General features: G+C 43.4%; 1 protein-coding gene across 9 annotated transcripts; it reads left to right on the forward strand.

Annotated features, from left to right (window-relative positions):
• The first annotated feature begins 816 nt into the window (after nt 1–816).
• rbbp8l (retinoblastoma binding protein 8-like) lies at nt 817–22,414 on the forward strand. Of its 9 annotated transcripts, none has more exons than XM_080469326.1 (15): nt 817–1,131; nt 6,538–6,608; nt 6,729–6,771; nt 9,265–9,360; nt 10,506–10,618; nt 10,774–10,849; nt 12,356–12,418; nt 12,979–13,133; nt 13,223–13,263; nt 13,894–13,982; nt 16,774–17,494; nt 17,585–17,681; nt 18,880–18,944; nt 19,049–19,178; nt 19,469–22,414. In XM_080469326.1, the coding sequence occupies exons 2-15, from the start codon at nt 6,548–6,550 to the stop codon at nt 19,525–19,527; spliced, it is 1,809 nt and encodes a 602-aa protein (XP_080325452.1). In that variant the 5' UTR covers nt 817–1,131; nt 6,538–6,547; the 3' UTR covers nt 19,528–22,414. The 9 variants fall into 9 exon arrangements, with proteins under 9 accessions (XP_080325452.1, XP_080325450.1, XP_080325455.1 ...); XM_080469324.1 differs by having other exon boundaries at nt 863–1,131; nt 10,482–10,618; nt 19,469–22,408; XM_080469329.1 differs by having other exon boundaries at nt 864–1,131; nt 18,883–18,944; nt 19,469–22,408.
• The last annotated feature ends 137 nt before the right edge of the window (nt 22,415–22,551 follow it).

The raw sequence follows: 22,551 nt of genomic DNA on the forward strand, positions 1-22,551 counted from the left end.
GGTCATTCTTTGAAAAGACGCCTTCCTTAGTTAATAGCAAGAGGGAAAAGTTCAGGTTTGTAACTGCGGGGTTGCAGGGATTCACAAGGACTCCCTCTTGTTGGAGAAGCACAAAGCTCATTAAAGTCTGTAGACTTGTTGGAGAGTCACCACGGTGTGTGACTGCAGAGAGCAGCAGGCCGCAGAGGCGCAGTGACGAGGCAGATGACCGAATCCGGCTGCATCAAACTGGTTGTGAGGAATCTGGTTCAGGCAGCTCTCTGTGCCGGATGAGCTTCTTGCATGATGCGTGTGCCATGTTGCTTTTGTCTCTGTTGTTGACCCGTCGAATTTGCATGCCATCGCCGCACTCGTCGGGTCCACCACACCCTGCTGCTCATTTTACACACACTGCGGCCCTCGTGCACACTTCTTGTCCTCGGATACCGGGCAAGCGAAGAGTTCCTCATTGTTCGTTGGCACAATAGACACTTTGATTATTATCGTGCCAAATGTGTAATCGCACTTCGACACAGGTCAAAAGAGGCTCGGATAGTCCTGAGACTTCCCTCTTAGCAAAACTCCTTTCAGGTTATAATTCATACATGGTTATATAAATATACTTTCTATTAGTGTAAAAATCCCATTTCGCCCCTCAGATTTGTATAAAAGGACGTTTGTGCAGTGGAGACTTCTTCTTCTCAGTCAGTTCTGTCCCTCTATCACCACAGGGCTTTATGCAACCGGTTTAACCGGTTATGTGGGATTTCAGCAGAACAGGAATATCAAGGGAGAACTTGCCCGGGCCTCGATGTTTGTGTTCCTCAAGGGGATAACCACTCCGACCGGTTTTCTGGGGTGGAGAGATGTGAGAAAGAGAGAGAGACAGAGAGAGAGAAAGAGAGCGAGGGAGAGAGAGAGAGAAGGTGGAGGAGGGTGTACATGGGGCGTTCTCCCTCCTCACCTCGTTCTCCTCTCTTTCTCGTCTTTATCCTTCTTGCGTGTCTCTATCACTCGGTCCATCTGTGAGCAGCACTGAAAGTTTGGCCAACGGGACGACCGACACGAGTGGAGGGTGTGATTCTCCTCACCCCCGCCCCCCCATTGTGCATGCTGAGCTGACCGCAAGGACCTGGGGAGGACTGCTGGCAGGTTGGTAGAGCGGTGGGTAGGTCAACTTAGAGGGGACAGTCATGGCCTTATCAGCTCGACGGGACTTTAGAGTGTAATGGTTGGGTTCCATATCTTGTTATTAAAGTTTAATTGATCAAAGTGAGACGTAGTGGATAATCTGTATAGATTAACCCGAAGCTACTCACCAGTCGGCCACAGAGGCCTCGAAGTATTCTATTTTGAAGATATTACATTTAAAATTAGAGCTCAAGTGTGACAGAGGAAAAGACTTCTATTGAAAACTATAGGCTATCATTTGTCATCACTCTTGCCAAGGCCACTTTATCTCTGTACACACCTTGCTGTGGTTGTCATAGTGAACCTGAAGGAGTGACAAGAAAGTTTAGCCGAGTCCCACGAGTCGGACACATGAGGCTACCGTGTTCCTCTGAACAGCATCAGCTGATTCTGAGTGTCCACTCTGACGGCTGGAGCCTCGTCCAACATCCCCCAGGTTTCGATTGAAACTAGTTCCAGGTGGGAGGTGTTTGAGGAAGTGTTTCTCACACTGGAAGGTGTGTGTGTGTGTGTGTGTGTGTGTGTGTGTGTGTGTGTGTGTGTGTGTGTGTGTGTGTGTGTGTGTGTGTGTGTGTGTGTGTGTGTGTGTGTGTGTGTGTGTGTGTGTGTGTGTGTGTGTGTGTGTGTGAACAACGATCAAGAGATAACGAAGCAGACACATAAAAGCAGACAGGTCTTTTCTTGCTCTGCTGAGATGATCTGAACACTCGTCTGACGTATCCTGACATGTCGAGGAGTCGAATCCACACAAATCAAAATGTTAAAAAAAATAATAATAATTGTATCACGCCCGTGTGTTTGCATGAACTTCTAATGCTCAGGTGACATAAACCTCTGACAAGGGCAGACTGACTGAAACACACAACTTCAAGGTTAAGTTGCCTCGGGATAACTTAGATTGCACAGAGAGTAACTGGAGGGAAAAGCAATAAGGATATAAAACCTCGTGCAGGAATGGAGTGGGATGGTCGGGTACGGTTCGGGTTTCCACAGCAATATATCCGCTGCAAAATATCCGCTCCAAAGGTGGACTCTTTTCTGTCACCCTTCTATTGGGGTACTCAGGACGACAGAACGGGTCTGATTTTGACGAGCTGTCTGCTGATTGGTCAGTGTTTTACTACACGCCCTCAATATTTTAATATGTCGACTGTAGGAATCCTCTGTTGTTAACATGTTCAGCTTTGCACTGGTTGTTTTTTGTTTGTGGGTTATTTTTGCTGTGCAACTTTCATGTTGGTCCAGAAAAAGCAGACGCGAGGCAGGGAGAGACAGGGACAGAGGCAGGGACAGAGACCGGGACAGAGACCGGGACAGAGACCGGGACAGACGTTACGGCAGTACACCGATGCACTACTGCTGGCCGGTGCGTAATTGGGTGGGCCGGTGGGCCGGTTCTCCATTGCGTGGGCCACCGCGTTTCGGCCCACACTGGTCGGCTCTGGAGCTCCAGTTCCCCGACGCTGTGGAGTTCCGGAATCTGCCGGTGTGCGACGTGATGCAGCACGACCATCGGACTTGGACTGTGTCCACACACGGTGCTCCAGGACAACGCGAAGTTGCGGCTGTCACATCCAGCGGCAACATTCGTTCTCTCGTTACCAACACGGAAGTTGCGGCTGTCAAGTTGCCGGTGGGGGACACCGCGGGACCGGAGCAGACAGGCTCCGGTGCACTTAGCCGGGGCCGGCCGGCGTTCACTCTCTCTCAACCAACACAGAAGTTGTTGGAAGTTTTAGGGATTTTCCATCAAAAACAACCAGGTTCTAGTTCAGGGCCAGTTCTTAAATGAGAACCGCCAAAGAACCGGTTGATTTTCTATTGTCAACGGAGCCAAGTGAGAGCCACCTCATTGCGTCACTCCAAAATGTGATACGTCACTGATTTCACCAATGCAGCGCTCATACAAGAACCAAGAGACGGCCTGTATTCAATGGTTTGGTCCGGGTCGCTCCGTCTAGTCTGGCCTGAACCTCGGATGCAGAGCAAAGAGCCAAAAAACATTGAGTCTCCTTGTCGCTCTATTGCTGTTTTTTCACGTCCGTTTTGTTTTAGTCCGGACCCCCAGAGTGGCCACTGAGGAAAAAATAATAATAACGTATGAATGAGCTTGGGGCTTATTTTTCAACATTTTGATATTACACAGTGAATTTCTGCTCCTTTCACTTTATTTCTGGGCGTGTCTGAATCAAAAGCTTCAACATGGAGGAATGGAGGTGTAGAATGATAGAACGCAACTCTTCAGCCGTTTCTAATGGCAACCTCCGTAAACACACTGATCAACAACAAAAGTTCTTTTTCACATGAAGCACCATTAAAAGGCTCATTTTATGGCTAAAAAACCCAAGCTTTCATTTACAGTAGTATGTAGTTTGTTTTGTAGTTGCTGATGAACCAAAGGTATGGCTTCATTATAAAGAAATTCTGTGGGTAGAAAATAACAATGGAGCGTCTCATAGTGAAGTAATGCAGCCTCATGCAGATCTCTGGCCCAGCTCTGGCCCAGCTCTGGCCCAGCTCTGGCCCCGCTCTGGCCCAGCTCTGGCCCCGCTCTGGCCCCGCTCTGGTCCCACTCGGGTCCCACTCTGGCCCCGCTCTGACCCCACTCTGGCCCCGCTCTGGCACCCATTTAGCCTCTGATAGGCTTGCGGTGGAAACACCAAAAAACTGCTGCTAAATTTGTCCCGAGTTCCGAACTAGTACCTGGTTCTTTTTGGTGGAAAAGCCTCCTTTTGAAACTTCTGTTACTAAATAAATGAATACAACTGTAGCATTTCAGTAGTTATACTTGTTTTGGTTTTGGGGGGGGGTTTGGCCAGAGCTCCTTCATTGTGAGTTGAGAATCAAAGATAATGTGGAGGATAGCCCTTGTCATTCAGGGTAGAGTTAGGTGGAGGCGGGGGTGGAGTGAGGCGGAGGGGTAGAGTGATGATAGTGTTAGAGGTGAGGGTAGGCAGAGGGAGAGTGTGAGAGTGACTTATTAGATTGATAAAGTTGTACAGTTTGCAGGAGCGAGTGTGGGTAAAGTTATGGGTAGGGGTAAGAGGAAGAGGTATGGATAGGGACAAGGGTACGGCTAGGGGTATGGTTAGTGTTAGGGTTACGGGAAGCCCAGCTAATATGTCCAAAATTATATTCCTCTTAAGCCAATCTGAATTCATTGAAATTGCAGTTAAAATGGTTATGGGTGACGTTTATCACTGCAAATAAAAAGAGATTAATGGATAAAGATATCAACGCCATTTGTGGTCATTTTAGTGGATGATGATGACATGAGGAAATGGGATTTGCCACATTGTCCATAAAAACAAGTCTTAGGATTGTTTTTCACTGTGGTTCACAAGTTATCCTCCTTCTATCCTGGACTTGAGCAGCTGATCTTTGAGAAATGAGATGATAAAAGTAAGAAATATTTAAACTATCCAAATTAATGTATGTGTTCTGTTTTTAACATTGTGTAGCATGTTTGAAAAGTTCCACATGTATGGATCTGTTGCCTTTCCACATTCCTTACAAATAAGTCAAATGTGAGGCTAAACAACAAGATTACTGCCTGCAAACTCCGGCATTATATGACCCATAGTCAGATTAACTACGGTTCATTTAAATGGCAAATTATGACTTAATTGTCTTTGTTCTGAAATGTTTTTAAAGAATAAGCTGCATCAGAAGTTTGTCAGTTTGTGTGTTGTTAGGGTTCGGGTTAGTTTCTGCACATTGGTTTTTGCAGATCATCAAAATCGTAATGAATCTTATTCTCCACTGGATTTGAGTTGTGTCGCATGGAAACGCCGTTGTTATTTGTGCTTCTGGATTCACATGACATAGGATGAGAGCCCAAAGTTTGAAAAAACATTTGGATTCTGCACATGAATAAATAAACTTGATTATTTTTCCCGATTGAATCTAAATTTCACACACATTCTGAATGGCATTTTATTTACAACACTAATATTCAGTTATCTGCAGCTCTCGTTTTCATATAGTAGTACTCCATATACTTGTAATGAGTAATAGCAGATCTGTGTTCTCATGGAATAGCTTATGTTACTGTACGCATGTCCGCAAGCTACGCTCATTTGACCTTGGGTCTGCAGTCTGCACTACTCTCTGTCTCTGTTGCAAATAACTGGAACAAATCAAACTGTTGCCCAATTAAGGAAATGAAGACATGAGGATCAAGGTTGTGGGTTTTTGTTATATCCAGTGGGATCATATGTTGTTATTTGTCTCATGAAGGAGGCTGGAAATATCTGGGAATATGTTTCACGCATTTTGAGAAGAAGTACAAAATGTGACGAGAAACCCAGATGCTTGCTGAGACCGTGAAGACGTTGTTTCTCATGCACTTGATTCACAAACTGCAGACATGGAGGTCCGACCTGACAGGACTGGCCCTACCAGTTTTTATCATCCGCAATATAACAACAAGAAATTTGCTCGCACATGTGAGCGGCGGTAAAGTTCACGACGCCGAACATAATCAGACGGGCTCCCGAGTCCTCGGGCTATAACGCCTGTGTACTTAATAACTGTCAGATTTGCTTTCCACTTCAAAGTTTTAGTGTTATTTCATGAAAGCGTCGGGTGAGGGCGTGGAATGTCAAGTCCAGTCAAGCCTGATTTGTCTCCACTTGAAAGTATTCAAATCAACAGCGGTGTCGCACACGGCAAGTCCAATTTGACCTCGAGCAGGCCGGAGCAGCGAAACAGCAGCACAAGGATCAGACAAAACCACAACTCTAAGTATCACAACTTAAAAACTGCAATTCGGTCTTTTTGCAAAATCCCAAAAGAGTTTGGATTTGCAAAGACAAATACGACAAATCAAAACAAAACACGCAACAAATCCTTTTTTTCTCTTTTATGCCTCATAAAATCTTCTTAATACACAAGAATTCTGCAAAGCCGGAGCCATGAAGTAACGGCAGAACTTTCCATTTCTTTTTAAAGCAGACTGTTTTACTGAAACTTTCATTTAATTAAAAAAAAAAGGAAGTGTTTCCCATAGATGTGTCATATTTGCACGTCAAACATTTTGCATGAATTGTTGCTCAACATTTTGTTTATCTTAAATAAATAAAAAAAAAAAAAAAGCAGCTGTCAAACAAGTTCTATGCTGTCGCATCAGATGCAACAAGTTTTTTTCAGGAAATAAAAAAGTCAGTCATGCTATAGATGACTCAGTAAATTATATATGAAATATGATACATGTTAATAGAGCTAATGTTTCTTTGCTCAGGATAAAAAATAAATATAAATCCAGCTTATGCTTCACAAGGTCTCGACCCTCTGGTGGTTTGGTGTCATCTATCCATCGTCTATCAACCAAATAAGTGATCACCGTTTTTTGTTTTTTTTGCACAGCAGAAACACAATGGATTGCTTCAATGATTTCCTACTCAAACTGCGGGAGGTCCACGAGCGAGAAGTGGAGGGTGAGCAGAAGTGACCGGGGGGGTCGGGGGGGGGGGGGGGGGTCAGTGTGTTTCTGAGAGAGTTCGGATGAAGGATTCCACAACTTTTCAGCAAATGTTTTATGTTTTTTGAATTCGCAGGGTGGCAGGTGAAAGTTCAGGAGCTGTCCAACAAGAAGGGCTGGTGAGTGGAGTCTTGTTTACACGGCGCCAACAAGATGTTCAAGCTCATCTTGAGAAGGCGCGGGTTTCTTAGTGAAGCAGCAGCCAGGCAGGTCCTCCACCGAGGCCCGAACCCGTTCAGCTTGACTGGAAACTCAAGTTTCAACAAGCCGCTGCGGTCTGAGGCGCCAAAACCTTTGTCTTCGTTCGCCTCCGAATTCAGGAAAGTTCTAAAACTTTGAATAACTGCTTTGAATTCTTCGCCAAAGTCTTCAGGTTAAGTGAGATTGGACAATTAATCTTTAGACATAATGTAAAGACACCTTGTAATCAGGGGCCACTGGTCATGAGGGGCAGGAGGGGCTGAGCGCCACCTGGTGTCATCAGAAAGGACTGCATGCAAAGTATGCGATTAATTTTTTAAGATTATCCACAATATGTCATATTCTGTGAATAAATGAATAAATCCAAGAGTGTAGCTCGCCCCTCTCTCACCATGCAGTGTGTATTGCATTAGTGTGGCTCGCCCCTCTCTCACCATGCAGTGTGTATTGCATGCAGTAAAGTGTAAGTGTGCATGCTCAGGCTGTGGCTATGTTCACACAGATCAAGTAATTTTGATGTTAAGTGGCGGTTGAAGCCCGAAGCCTAATAAACAACGTCATTGGGAAGCTCGCCGTTGGTTGGCTGGCACTGATTTAGAGCAACAGTTAAGAATCAAAATGAATTAAGTCCAATATTTACTGGACTACGAGTTTGAAACTCTTACTTTAGCGGAAAAACTGGAGGTAAACTGGATGACGCAGTGACGAACTCTTTCTCAGAATCTCACATTTAGGTAACTTTGCAGGTGGTCTAGCGTAGAATATCCGTCTAGGAAACAGTAGGCCTTGGTTCAATTCCTGATTCCTGCTCAACCTCTTCACAGGATCAGAACCTATATGGTTGTCATAATGTCGTGGCAAAAACGTTGTGCATCCACTTTACTTTGGCATTAAGCAGTGCCACGAGACCAGGAATAAAATCTTGCCCCATCAAGTATTTACATCTAGAAACGCCACTGCTTGTAATAATAACAGTAACACCCTCTAACCTGGAGGTCGATAAACCAGAATAATGAAGATGTGACTCCCACCAGAACAACACTGTGATCCACTCCAGTCTAAACCTGAGGCACGATGAAGGTACGAGCCAGTAGAGTCAGAATGTTGTTATGACAAATTAGCACCGAAGCAGGATCTTATTTGTTTGCAACCTTTATATCCGACTATTTACATTAAAGTAGTCAGACTAGTTCTAGACTCGCTTTATTCTTGGAGGCCCTTCAACTTAGTTCTAGGAGAGGTTGAAGTCCTGTTTTCTGATTATGATGAGCAAGAACGTTGATGGAGAAACTCCCCTCTCAGCAACAGACTCCAGACTCTGGAAAGCATCATTTTGGGCCTGTCTTCGACATGTGCAAGTCTGATTCTGATGACCTGAGGTCAGGCAACGCCACGGGCCCCAGTGGGTGTCTCCAGTGAAGATAGCACTGGATTAGGTTGTTTCAAAGACAAAGATCATGAATGAAAACAAGTGGTGGACACATTCCAGGTCAGATGACAGTTATTGATATCAAAGGTTGATCCATAAACCCATCTTGACACCGATTCCTCACCACCAGTCCCATCATGTAGAAGTTGGAGAATCGTTGTTGTGACTTACAATCTGTAGTCTGGTGGGGTATGGCGCGATGGCGTTGTGGAGGTCCAATGTCATGAGACGACTCAAAGCCGACTCTAAGATCTTCTGTCAGCGTCCATGGCGGCCTCACGACACTGCACGGCGACTCACCAGCCAATCGCGATGCAGCAGAATTTTATGTGACAATAAGTGTAACCATGGCACAACTTCCAAAGACAGACTGACAGATTGTGATACCGGGCACCTTAAAGCAGAACAGGCTTCCTGGAAATCTTTGATTGTAGCAGGAGACAAAAGGATCGGAATCAGATTCCGTTCACAGATTCTATGCAACAAGTTTCATGGGAGTTCCTTCAAAAACTTTGCTCAACAATATAGTCTGCTGTGAAGAACGGATGAGCGACTGAATCCTTTCGATAATTCACATTGTAAAAGCTTTTTTTAATCTCAAGCTGCATGAAAGCTGTGCACAATGCTGTTGGAGTGTGGATGAACATTGGTGAAGGAAAAAGGTTATAGTTGATCCAACAATGAAGAGTTTTACAATCCTTGAAGCCTTCAAACATTTTAAAAAATATATAATTAACTGTACTTCATGAATTCATTCCAGTTTGCTCCGATACAACAAAGATCCATTCATTCATCATTTGTCTATCATTGCTTTCAGTGTCACCATTTAAATTCCACGCATGCCTTCTTGTTACTGAAAGTCCCACTCCGGTGAAGCGCAGTGCGCTGTGAGCGGATACAGTGCAGCACTGGCACCGACGCTAAGACGGAAGCTGAATATGTCTGCTGTAAAACTGGAAATGGTCTTGTTTCATGTCGACAGTGACACAAAGCGAATGGAGGAACTGTTCACCAGAAACCAGCAGATGAAAGAACAGCAGAGATTACTCACCGAGAACATCAAGACGCTGGAGAACAGGTATCCTCCTCGTTTACGCTCGGCTGCTTCTCACATGTTCACTTTCCTAAAGCATGTATTTAGTTTAATGGAACCCAAAGACAACATGTCAACTGTTGCATTTAAAAAATGAACACTCATTTTGATTCAGCGATGAGTGGCAATTTCAAAAAGGTTTGGACACGAGCAACGAGAGACGGTCTCCTTTGTCTGGAAAGAAACCCTCAGCACACAGCTTCAGAAGTTACCGGCAACGTTGTGCATCTCAGATCTGGCAGAAGTCAAAAGGAGGCTCATCCGATTGTAATTCAAGACAGTGGTGAAAAAATACTGAATAGTGATTTAAGTAAAAGGTCTTTTGAGCTGAATCCATCCGTCCATTCATTGGTTAGTGTTGGTTCAGTGTCTGTAGTTCCAACTCTTCCTCGATGTTATTAAAACTGGAGCTGAGTGCCGACCAGAGCTCCGTTCAGAAAAACCTGGCACGGGTTTTAAATTCTTTTAGTGACTGTCGATGCAATGATTTTCATACAGGTGCATTCGGGAAACTATGATGCAACATACAATGTGAGCCGACAAAATCCATTTAACATCAACATACCAACAGAAAATGGAACCAATTGATGTGACACCCTTTTTTTTTTTTTGTTCTTTTTGCATAAATTGATATATTTGAAGCCTTTTTGTTGTTTGGCTCATTTGAACTTAATCAAAAATATTGTATTGCTAAAATAATTGAATATTTCACAATATTCACTGCAAGGTTTTTTTCAGTTTTTAAATGAATGAATGAATGAATGAATAAATAAATAAATAAATAAATAAATAAATAAATAAATAAATAAATAAATAAATAAATAAATAAATAAATAAATGAATGAATGAATGAATGAATGAATGAATGAATGAATGAATGAATGAATGAATGAATGAATGAATAAATAAATAAATAAATAAATAAATAAATAAATAAATAAATAAATAAATAAATAAATACATACATACATACATACATACATACATACATACATACATACATAAATGCTATGCTATGAGTATGTGAATCAAATCAATGAACTTCTCAGTAATATTCTACTTTTGAAGATGCTGGCCTGGACACGTGTCGTGTGTGTTTGCGTCAGTGTGGTTGTGGTGTTTCTCTGCAGGCTGCGGGCCGGGCTGTGTGACAGATGCACAGTAACTCAGGAGGTCGCCAAGAGGAGGCAGCAGGAGTTTGAAGCATCACAGATCCAGAGCCTCCAGCACATCTCTCTCCTGGGTATTCCGCTCATTTCATCCCCTCTTTCTCTCCTCTCACAGCGTTTTCAACTCCCGTGGCCTTGACTGTCGCAGGGTTCACCCCTTTTTTTACTTCCACTGAAAGATTTCAGGAGGGTCTCCCCGTTTCCTGTTCTAACGGTGACTCTGTTGCAGCCACGGAGATGAACAACCTGAAAAAGGAGAACAAGAAACTCAAAGATGACATCAGGAATTTGAAATCAGCTTTCGAGTGAGTATAAAACGTCCCACTGTTCTACAATGGACAAAGACATGAGAGCAACACTTTAGTTTTTTTATCCTCCCATTTTTCATGAGCTTGAACTCAAACCTCTAAATAAATTTTATGCCATTCATTTATTAATTCATTCGTGTACACAAAAGGCCCATTTCTCTCAATTATTGTGTGTAAATCTGTTAGTCAGCACTTCTCCTTTGCCGATAATCCGTCCGCCTCACAGGTATAGAATCTAAAGATGCTGATTTTACATCAAGATTACAGCACAGGTGTGCTTTAGGCTGGCCACGATAAAATGAAGAACACTTTAAACTGTGCAGCTTCAACACACAGCATGATGCCACACATGTTGCTAGAGTTTTGAGGAAGAGTGTAACTGGCATCCTGACAGCAGGAATGTCCACCAGAGCTGTTGTCCAAAGGTGTTTCAGAGAATTTAGCAGTACCTCCAGCCGGCCTCACAACCACAGACCTCGTGTAAGTACACCAGCCCATCACCTCCAACATTGTCATACGACAGAGTCACCACAAGCGATGATTCCTGAATACCCCGGCCACAGTGGAGAAAAACACTGTGTCTCTGTTTGCATCTAAAGTGGGGTCGGTGGAGATTTACGTGTTGGTTTTTCCAGCATTCTGATTGGCTATCATGGCTTCATGCTTCTCGTTGCACTGCCCCCTACGGGTTTGGCTGCTCATAGCAGCTCTGACCCAGGTGTACATTCGGGTCTGTGTCAATGAAGAATGAATGGCCTTAGAAAAGTTCAGCTGATAAAAAAAAGTGTAGTATTTATGTTTTTGTTCAGTATAGTTCTAAATTAAGCTTTTTATTTTTATGTGTGTATTTTCTGCGAACTAGTATTTTTTGGTACAGAGTATTTTAGATAAAAATTGAATCAGGTGTTAAATATATGACCACCACACATGCACCATCCTAAAAGCAGTACACACTAATGAACATAACTTAAAAACACATAAGTGTTGTTGCGATCCGATGCGATGTGATGTGATACAATATTTTCTCTCCTAAATGTCCTTAATTTTTTTGTCATCTTGTTGGTCATGCGGTTTAAGAAGTGTCTCATATATCAAAATATGTATGATCTGTGACCACTAGATGTCACTGTATGACCACAGAAAGATGCTACAGTGCCACGACAAAACCTCCATTACTGCTGGATTTGACTGACAGAGCAATAAGATAAAATATCCACAGAGAAAGGGAAGCAAAGGGTAATTGTGGGCTGAAAGCTGAGGAACAAATTCAAGCTTCTGGAGCTCTCTGTCTGCAGAGAACTACTTTCTGATCCCAGCACGGTGTAATGGAATATAGAGGAAACTGCTATACTGATATAACTGCTGAAATAAAAGCAAAGCGAACACACTGTGTGCATACCATAAATATGTTCCTCTTTTGTCCTGCAAACACCTGCCAAAAGATACGTCCTCTACTTCAGTAACTACAAACATCCATCTTCTATTCTGCTTTATCCAATGCAGCATGGCGGGGAGCTGGAGTCGCTCCCAGCTGACTGCGGGAGAGGGCAGGTCACACCTGAACAGGTAGGCAGTCCACCACAGGACACACACACACACACACACACACACACACACACACACACACACACACACACACACACACACACACACACACACACACACACACAGAGTTGGATAAAGTAGTAAATCTGGGCAGCTGAAGAACGCATTCCTGTAAATTATTTAACTGCAACCACTTCACGTCAGTCAGTTTCAGTCAATAATTAATACTTAACTCCGTAGTTCTCAACCACTGTTGTTACCTTTAGTCGTGAGCTGAAACGTTTTATCCACAGCGGCTCTGATGCACTTGCAGCTTTTCTTTCCAAAAAGTTGCCTGCATGTTGGTGGTTTCATGTGTTTTCTTGCTTCTTCTTCTAGTATTAGTTGATCCAGTAATCAAATTCCTTTCCAGATCAGTTGTTATGTTTGATTCTGCCCGGCTGCCAAACAGTGCCGGGCCCCAGGAGAGCACTTTAAAGCTTTCAGTGACTTGTAAAGGAAATCTTCTTAAAGAAGTGACCAGCAGCTGTGGTGTTTTTGAAACCTTCAGAACACGGGTGTTTGTGTGTTTGTGTTTGCAGCAGAGGAGCAGAGGTGAAGGGTCACAGTTCCCCCGACAGCTCGCCCTCTTCGGGGCCCGTGGCCCTGATCAGCACTGCAGCCAGAAGGGCCGGCGAGCAGCCGACAGACGCCGACGTCGTGGCTGTGAAGACTGAGGCAGAACAAAGATCTGAAGGTCTGAATGGAGAGAAAAACCGTCTTTACTTCTTTTGTTTTGTTGGATTGCTCCTTCTTTCATACATGTTTTCTGCTTTGATCAAACAGAACTTGAAGGCCGACAGTTAAGACCGAGCCGCAGCCACTTTGTAAGTTCCTCATTTGCTTTTTAATTCTGTGTTGAATTTGCATTATGTCAAATGTATGTCATGCTTTGCATCACCTGGAGGCAGTGAGTGCATTTCACTTTGTTTTTAGTTTTTTTTTATTAATTATTGATAATTGCTAACTAATTACCTGTAGGAGAGAATGTGACTGCATGCGTGTTTATTAGACAACCTTTCACTTATTATTGGCCCTAATGTTGAGTTGAAGTTTGTTTTGTACAGCGTTTTTTGATAAATTCGCCATTCACCAAAAGTATTTTTTAGTATTTCTTTATTCATCCTACAAGAGAGCACCACACAGACCCATCCTGCAAACAATAGAAATGATCAATTATTGCTTCTGGTGAGAACATCTCACCACCATGACCAACAGGACCATACAGTCAGAGGTTGGCCTGAGGATCTGAGAACAGTTCACTAAGAGGGCTTCTTAATTATTACCTTCACCAGCAAAGTTGGCCGAGAACGTTATGTGCTTGTATGTATGTATGTTACCAACTTTTCACAAAAACTATTTATTCAAAATGCATTAAATTTTCAGGGATGATACCAATGGAGCCTCAGCAAATGTAATCATTTATTATTGCTTCCTGCTTTTCTTCACTCTCACAGGACCAATACAAGTCGCTTCTTCTGCCCGGTATGTCATTACCGTCACCGTGGAAGACGGAGCGCAGCCCGACCCGAGCCGTGGAGAGGAGGTGAGACAGTCACAGTGGCGGCGCCAGATTTTGGTGGTGCTATGGGGGAGCTCGATCTCTCAGTGACGTGCTGGGGAGTTTAGGGATCTCGAGTTTATTTTCTACTGTAACGCCGACATTCTGCGAGCACCGTCGCACACATACTGTAAAAGTGCCGCTATTTAAAACAATATTATGCGACACAGTATGCAAGATATTTATCCAAAGTGATCAAGATGAAAGGTTTACTAGCCGGCCACTTAAACACACTGAATGGAAACTTTAACACAAGAATGTCACTGATGGAGCCTCAACAGCAGCGGGAAGCAAAACACACAGCAGGTTTTCATTCAGGCCTCAAACACAAAGACACTAACTCCTGCTGCCAGTCAACAAAACCACAACTGAAAGAAAATATTTGGTTCAATGGATCTAATGACATAATAATAAACACTACATAGAGAGAACCAGGCGTCAGCTCTCAAACACAAAACAGGCAATAATCATCCCTCACCATGAGATGTTATAATAAAACGATATGTCGGTTGTTGTGGTTTAGAGCAAAGGCGTCAGGGATTTTGGAACTTTTTATTTTTTTTTATTGCAAAAAGCGCTCCATGTTTCATTACTATTAGTCAGTTCCACAGTCACCAGGTAAACTGCACTTATAATAACAGGAAGCTGTACGTTCAAAGGTAAATGCATGCACTGCAGTGATTGGCTGAATCAGATTACACTGCTTTTTAGTTAAAAAAAACAAAACATAAATACATGTTTTGTTGGTGTATTTATTAATTAACCTGGCAACAAATTCTAATCTTAACACATAAAAAAATATATAAATAAACCACATTTTTAAAAAAAAAAAATTTCTTGGGGGTGCTATGGGAGTGCTTTTGCTATCCTAGGGGGAGCTGCAGCACACTCAAGCCCCTGGCACCGCCTATGGACAGTCAACACATTGAATACACAGATTTGTTGAGTTTTTCTGTTTTCTCTGCTAACAGCATGTAGAAATGACTGTGTTGTATTTGGTGCTTTATAAATAAAGTTGAATTGAACTGAATCCTGCACTCTCAGTCAGCCCACAGCTCCTTCTCCAGTCTCAGACCAAGTCAGAAATCTTCTTGTCATGATCTCTGGCTTCATTTTGAATGATTAATGATGACAAAATCAGTCTCTCTCAAAATGATACCTGAATAAACATATTGTCTGGTTTTGATTGTATTTATGCACACAACGTCATTTTTCTAAACTATCATTGACATTGAAACATGAAATCCATTTGTAACAGCAAAGAGACAAACAAAGCCAGCAGGCTGCTTCACTGTGGCCCAACATAAATAAGCCTGCTGACTATTTCACTCGTGCAAGAAACCAAACTACACATTTACTGCTTACAGCAACAAAACAAACATTTCTTATCAATATAATTTCGGTTCATCCATACCAGCAGCTCCTTCATGGTTTGACCCAAGCTGAGCAGCAGTCTCTCCTCCGTTGTCTGAAGCCACGCTGGAGAGCAGAGTGGCCCAGCTCATCAGCTGGTGTTAGTTTGGGGTGAAGTCCTCTCAACAGGAAGGCAATGCACTGCTCCACTTGTCCTCCAGGTGTCATGGTTTCTTTGACTTCAACTGATTTGAACTTTGACTCAACACACATTAATCACAGAAGAAACATATAAATGCACCGAGCACATGCTCCTAATGCAATATATACACATGAGAGTTTAGTTTTAGTTTAACACAAAGATCCCAATCAGGATGGCATCTATGAGTACTAACATCTTTGAGTACTAACATCTATGAGTACTAACATCCATGAGTACTAATATTTATGAGTACTAACATTTATGCGCACTAATATCCATGAGTACTAACATCTATGAGTACTAACATCCATGAGTACTAATATCTATGAATACTAATATCCGTGAGTACTGACATCTATGAGTTCTAACATCCATGAGTACTGACATCTATGAGTTCTAACATCCATGAGTACTAACATCTATGAGTACTAACATCCATGAATACAAACATCTAACATTTGCTGTAGCAGAAACCATTGAACAGTGTGGAAACACCAGCCCTACCTTTCTCCGCCTCACTTTCGCGCTGCCTGAGCTGCTTCACCAGACGTTACAATAAACATCGCGAGAGGGAGGACGTCAGGGTTTGAGTAAAGATCTTGAAGGCCCTTTGAGGTGTTGCTTTTAATTTTGGATTTGATGCAGAGGGACTGGTGTTCTTACAGGCTGGTTGAATTGAAGTACCGGCAGTTGTTGACTATACATGTGGGAAGACTTTGCAGAAGATATGGTGTGACGCTCCTGCCGTGGTACAGGACAAACGACATGAAGAAATGTTATGATTTATGTTGGGTTCACATTTAAATTGCAGTTCCTGCAACCATTGAATCATGTGTCGAATCGGACATTTTCTCTTGTGGGGGGTTTTCCCAGTTGCTGACTTTAGTTTAACAAAGAACTGATGCTGCAGTAAAACTCAGCAGTAGTCCCTTGATTGCGCACATCAGCGATTCTGCTGCAAACATTTACCTTCAGAAATATAGTCCAATATATGTCTCAATGGGTCAAATGCAAACCTGCAAGCCTGGATCATGAACGATAACTTAACAGTCTGAGGTTTTACTTGTTGAAAAATAAGTCTTGGGAACTAGAATCTTTAAGCATGAACGACAGGAACATATATTTGATTCTTCAATCCTTGTACAGATTGGCTGATGATGCATCAGTCACCATCTGCTCTCCTCTGACCTTAATGCGCGTGTCTGTGTTTGTCCCCTCTAGAGTTCCCAGCGTTGACGGACTTGACCCGCGTCCTCCCATCCTTCCTCAAGTTATTGTCCGGGGCTCTTCTTCCTCCATGAGTGGAGAGATGAAGCCCAGCAGACATGTGCTTCACGTTCCGGTCCCCTGCCATCCTCAGCCAATCAAGAGCAGCCCTGTTTCCCTCCCGTGGCCCTTATCTGAGCACTCTGAGTGGGGGTCTATGGCTTCTGCTGGCACCAATTCGGCCATCCCACCTTCCCCCAGGCTGAACATGCCACGCTTTCACAACCTGATCCCAAATAGCCAACATTTGGCTCCTCGAAGGCAGGTGTTCAACCCGTCCTGGCCAACGCAGAGCGCCCCCCAGCCCTCTGCCAAAGAGCCCACAGTCGTCTTTACGCTAAGCAGTTTGCCAGACTACGCCGAAAGTCAAAGGAAGCACCAGGACAAAAGAGAAAATCAGCCGCCCAAGGCTGAAAGTGCCTCAGAAGAAGGGATCAGCGAAGCATGCGATGCCCCTCTGGACCTATCGGATCGAGGGAAGTCCAAATCCAGCCAGACCCCGAGAACCAGCTCACCCACGGCGCCACAAAGAGCAAGCGTACAGAAGAGCCCAGATGTTGTTTTGAGCGCAAGTTCGAACACACCGGTATCGTCTCCTTCACCCGTCATCATGTACTCGTCCTGCTCCTCGCCTCCGGTCAAACAGGAGCGGGAGTCCTCCAGCGACCACGACAAGGTAGCCTCAAGCCGTTCAGCCGTCACTTTCAAAGGTTTAAGAGTACCGATCAGAAACTATATTCATGAGACGTTGATGTTGTGGCGGCAGGTCGACAAAGAGCAGGAGCAGAACGAGGAGGTGAATGGAAAGACGGACGAAAGCAGCGATAAGAAGGTGCCCGTCCTCACCATCTCCTTACGTCCAGGTAAGAAGTTTGGTTCGGCGCTCATCAGAAGGTGCTGTATGACAACGAAACCAGCAAAACTCTGAATATGTCGGCTGGTGGTGCATTTCTTAGGTGGAGCTCGTCATGATTCTTCCATTTCAGCCAGCGTTTATTTAGTTTGTATACAGTGTGTTTATAAAGCACATTTCAACAATCTCGCCTTTGGAGTTAACTCGCTGCTCATTGTCGCCATCGCCACACGACGTAGAAACGTGCCAGAACAAACCAGAACTGACTTTAAGCCAATCACCGAGCAGGTCTGGCCATTGGCGGTTCAAAAAGCGCCCCAAAACACATATATCAAGTTGATTGGTTTAATTTAATGTCATTCAGTTATATTGTTGATCAGTGATTGGTGAAACTGCAACGAAACCCCGCCTCCCTGGGACGAGCGTCCAAACTGCTCAAACACACACTACAGAGAGAGAAATCAACAAATCTATTTGTCTATCAACAAATTTATTGTAGATTATCAATAGAAAATGAAGCACATACAGTTCAGGGCCATTGTTAGTTTGTAGTTTGTTGGCCCAAACATATTGGACATTATTAAAATTTATTAATTTATTTTATAAAAAAGAATTGGCGTTCTGGCTCGGGGGGGGGGGGGTCTTCTATTGGCCTGAGGTGGAAATGTTAAAAACTGGGACTTGTAAGATTAGAATAAATTTAATTAGATTAGCGCCACACAGTGGTGTAGAAGTACTGTCGTCGTACCACAAATGGTCAAGTCAAAATGTAACAAATGATGAGCAACTAAAATCCATCATGATGTCAGGAGAGAAAACCTGAAAAAAAAAACGGTGAACTAATTTCTCTAAATTAATTTCTCCTGCGTAGCTGATTAATCTCACCTTCTTCCAGACACTTTTCTCCAGGTGATCGCTGTATTGCTCCATCTCTAGGCTCAGGTTGACTGTTATCTGTATGTTCGGGAGACTTTTACTTCTTTGTGGAAAACAAACTGTATCAGATCCTGTTTATTGACAATGGAAAGACGAGTCGAAAAAGAGCCGATATCTCTGTTTCCTTTCACCCTGAATTAAAGTCCAGCTCATTAATTCAGACCGTCTTCCTAGAAAAGAAATCCTGAGACAGTAAATCTGGATGGAGTCATGACTTGTTGGGCGTTGTTGACAACATGTGTGTATTTGAACCCGGCATGTTTCCTTTACAGTAGTAGTGTTGGAAACGCTGAACTCTGCTCTGCAAAAACAAGAGGCCTTATCGTCCAACGGCAAGGTAAGCCAAGCCGCCACGCAGACGCAGTGGAGGTTTCATTTCCTCTTTCGTTCTTTCAGTATCACTACCAGTGACGTGCCTCATTTGCTTCTGGTCGCCCTCAGCCGTCGTCACCGGGAGACGGGCCGGGGAGCAGCACGGACGAGAGCGGCTCGGGACAAGAGGGCAGCCAGGGCAGCAAGAGGAAGAGGACGACGTCGGAGACGGAAACCAACAGGGACTCGGACACAAGCAGTGAGAATCTGATCATCACCGGGATCTCCCGCTCTGAACGTGGCCCCCAAATCTTCTTTCTCCCTATAAATCCTTTCCCAGCCCCCACCTCATTCATAAAGTCTGCAAGGAAAAGTCATTGGGCGGCCAACTCCGGAAATGTCTCTCACCACCTTTACACCGCTCTGTGTAGCTTATATACATATGGACATTATATACATATATATATATATATATATACACAGCTCTAATATACAGTATATTTTAGCAAAAAGATCAATTTGGAGCATTTAACTTGTTTTCTTTTGCAGACCTCCATCAGGAGAAGAAAACCAAGAGCACATTGAGAGCCGAGAGGACGAGCCCCTGATAAGGAGGAGGATGCTACGTTGATGTCCCAGAAATCTGCATGAACTGACTCCATTGGACGACACAACGAGTCCTGAGCACTTTATTGGACGTCTGGATCGCCCTGTAAACCCGATTCCAGTAAAGACTCATACAACCAGCAGACTGGGAGCGACCTCCGCTTTGGTTTGGAGTTTCTAAGGATCCAATGAGAGGACTCTTGCTTGTGGCTCTGTTTCACTCTGATCGGCCTGATTAACAGCTATATTATATTTTACAACACTTTTCTGATCTTGACTGTCTGCTGTCTAATGAAATGAGCCAATTAAAGACAAAAACCTGCAGGTTTCATGAAAGTAGATATTTTCTAAATCTGCATTTACGCATTTTATTCCTGTTCAGCGTCAGCAGAAACGAGTAAGCACTTGCATTGTAGACCCCCGACAAACATAAGCTGACGGTTGTTTATATTGTCCAACAGGGAAATAAAGGACTTGAAAATGATCGGATTGGCAGTACGTAATCTCTGTAAAGCTCAGAGGTCTGTAGTACGATGCTGGATTTTCTCTTATCGATATAACTTCAAGGATTAACCCTGGGTTTTCTGTACTGCGATGTTCGCGCACTTCTCACCGGGATAAATCACCTGGTAACTTAAGATGAAGGTCTAACCAGGTTATGTTCTCGATAAGAGGTCAAAGCCCCGCCTCCTGACCAATCAGATCCCTTGGAAAATGACCTTCCATTCTTAAATTGATGGTGATTGGTGGGGAGGTTCAGCGCTGAGCTGCAGCGGAGAGGAGAAGATAATTCAGAGCGATCGTTTTGACATGATAAAATAAATCCTGGTTACTGAGGCTTTGAAAGATGTTTTTGTTGTTGACTTGTTCCAGGTCAGTTTATCTCCACGAGGGTTGATGTGGAATAATAAGGTTAATGAATTTATGGAACGCACATCTTCTCATGCTGTAGCAGTGATGAATTAACATTCCAACACAAAACACTGACATGAGAGAAATTTTAAACAACTGGATGGAAAATCTAAAGTAAAAGAAGAGCAGTGAGGAAGTTCAGCCCGACACGTTTCTGCTCACAGTGATCACAGTGGCGTCCGATTATATCGCAGATGAAATAATCTGGTATAATCTCACTAAATCAGCACAGTCAGGAATGTTCTGGCTTTGGCTGCCGCAGCAGAGTTGCTTTTATCCTGGTGGATGAGTTTCAATTCTTCATTTTCTCTGAGAGTAATTTCTCCTTCAGTAATCTGTAAACTGAGCTGCAGAGTGTCATCGTGTGTGTGATTGGTCAGAGGCCGCAAACTCCGCCCCTTTCATGTGAACGAGCACTCGTAGGTCTGGGTTGAACCAGTGAGTTGATGACCTGCTTTGTAGTAACGGTGATCAGGATGGTGTGTGTCTGGATCAGTCAACCCAGGAAACAGAGACATCCTGGGTATGCTGATGACGGTTCATAGTACTGGTGAACTCCGGCTGTGGACTTTTCCAGGCCAGACTGTGTTGAAATGGTGATTATATGGGCGACATTCTGTAAATGACTCATGTACTGTGATATGGAACTGCAGCAGAGCGATAACAATATCAAAAGAGTTTGCATTAGGAGGAGAATATAGTGGATGGATGGATCACACACCGGACTATAACTCAGCAAACTGGGGTTCTGGTCAAGTGTGGATATAAACGTCAACAAAAACTGAGAAGCAATGTGAAACAATGATCGCCAACAAGGTTTCGGACCGGAAATCATTAGATTCTGTCCTATAATATGAGGATGTGCTGCTTATTTCACATCCAAACAATCTTTTAATTGAACATTACGGTCTGTTTGAATTAAACTGTTTTAAAGTTGGACTTGAAATCATTTATCGAAGACTGTGGCGGGGGAAACGGGTCTGGAAGCACAAATGATGACAAACACTGTATCCACAGTTATCACCTCTCGGTACACAGCAAGAATGTTGCTGGTTCCAGTTCTGCTTTGTGGCCTTTAGCTGTTGAGTTTTCATATTCTACTTGTGTTTGTGTTGGTTTTCTCTGGGTACTACAAATCCCTCGTACATTCTCCAAACTCTACGCTGGTGAATTCACTTTTGAGATGTCACAGTTTTGAGAAATGCATGAGAAGCATCAGACCAGACGCTTGAAAAGACCGTGTTTTTAGAGAAAACTGTTTGCATGTTCTCTCTGTTGCATGTGTGGGGTTTCTTCCACATACTCACGTTTTCAAGTGAAAATTCTAAACTTTCGTTGCATTTTGGGGGTCCATTTACAAGACAGTGGTGGTTGGAGCCACTGAAAGCACAACTTTCTGAAAACAGCTTCTCAGGTGGAACTTTTTGAAAACGCTTCAACTCAGCTGTCGTGTAAAGGCTCTCCATGTAACACTGTTACAGCACATGCGCACCACAGCCGAAGTATAGAGTTCTCTTGCACACACCCAAAAACATAGACAATAACAACAATGGAGTATCATGATTCCCAGTCCATATCCTCCGGGAACTTTTTAGTTTTATAGTCGACAGTCACTGGAATAACAATCCAACTTTGTCATACATCTGTCCATACGAATATCTGTGTACTGCCATTGTTAATGTTGAGAGTGATTTGTTCTCTGGGCGCATGTGTGTGCAGCTCCCACTAGTGGCCCAACATTAAAACTACATTGTTTTCAAAACGTTCCATGTAAACGCCAAATTTTTCTGAACCGTAAACGCAGTAACGATGCGTTTTCACTTGAAATGTTGTGTAAACGGGACCTAAGTGTGTGTGTGTGTGTGTGTGTGTGTGTGTGTGTGTGTGTGTGTGTGTGTGTGTGTGTGTGTGTGTGTGTGTGTGTGTGTGTTTTGGAGCGGTATCAAATAAAGAAAATCTTGTTTTCATATCAAATTCACTCCATTTCTCTTCATGTTTTGTGTTGTTGAATGAGTGACGGCTCATTCGACCTATGAGAGCATTTACGAACTGTCATCCAGTAGAAATGTGTTTTTGTTTTTTTTTTGGCGACTCATCATTCTCACGGGCGTTCA

The sequence above is a fragment of the Lipophrys pholis genome (genome assembly GCF_963383615.2).
Source record: "Lipophrys pholis genome assembly, chromosome: 8".
NCBI lineage: Eukaryota > Metazoa > Chordata > Actinopteri > Blenniiformes > Blenniidae > Lipophrys > Lipophrys pholis.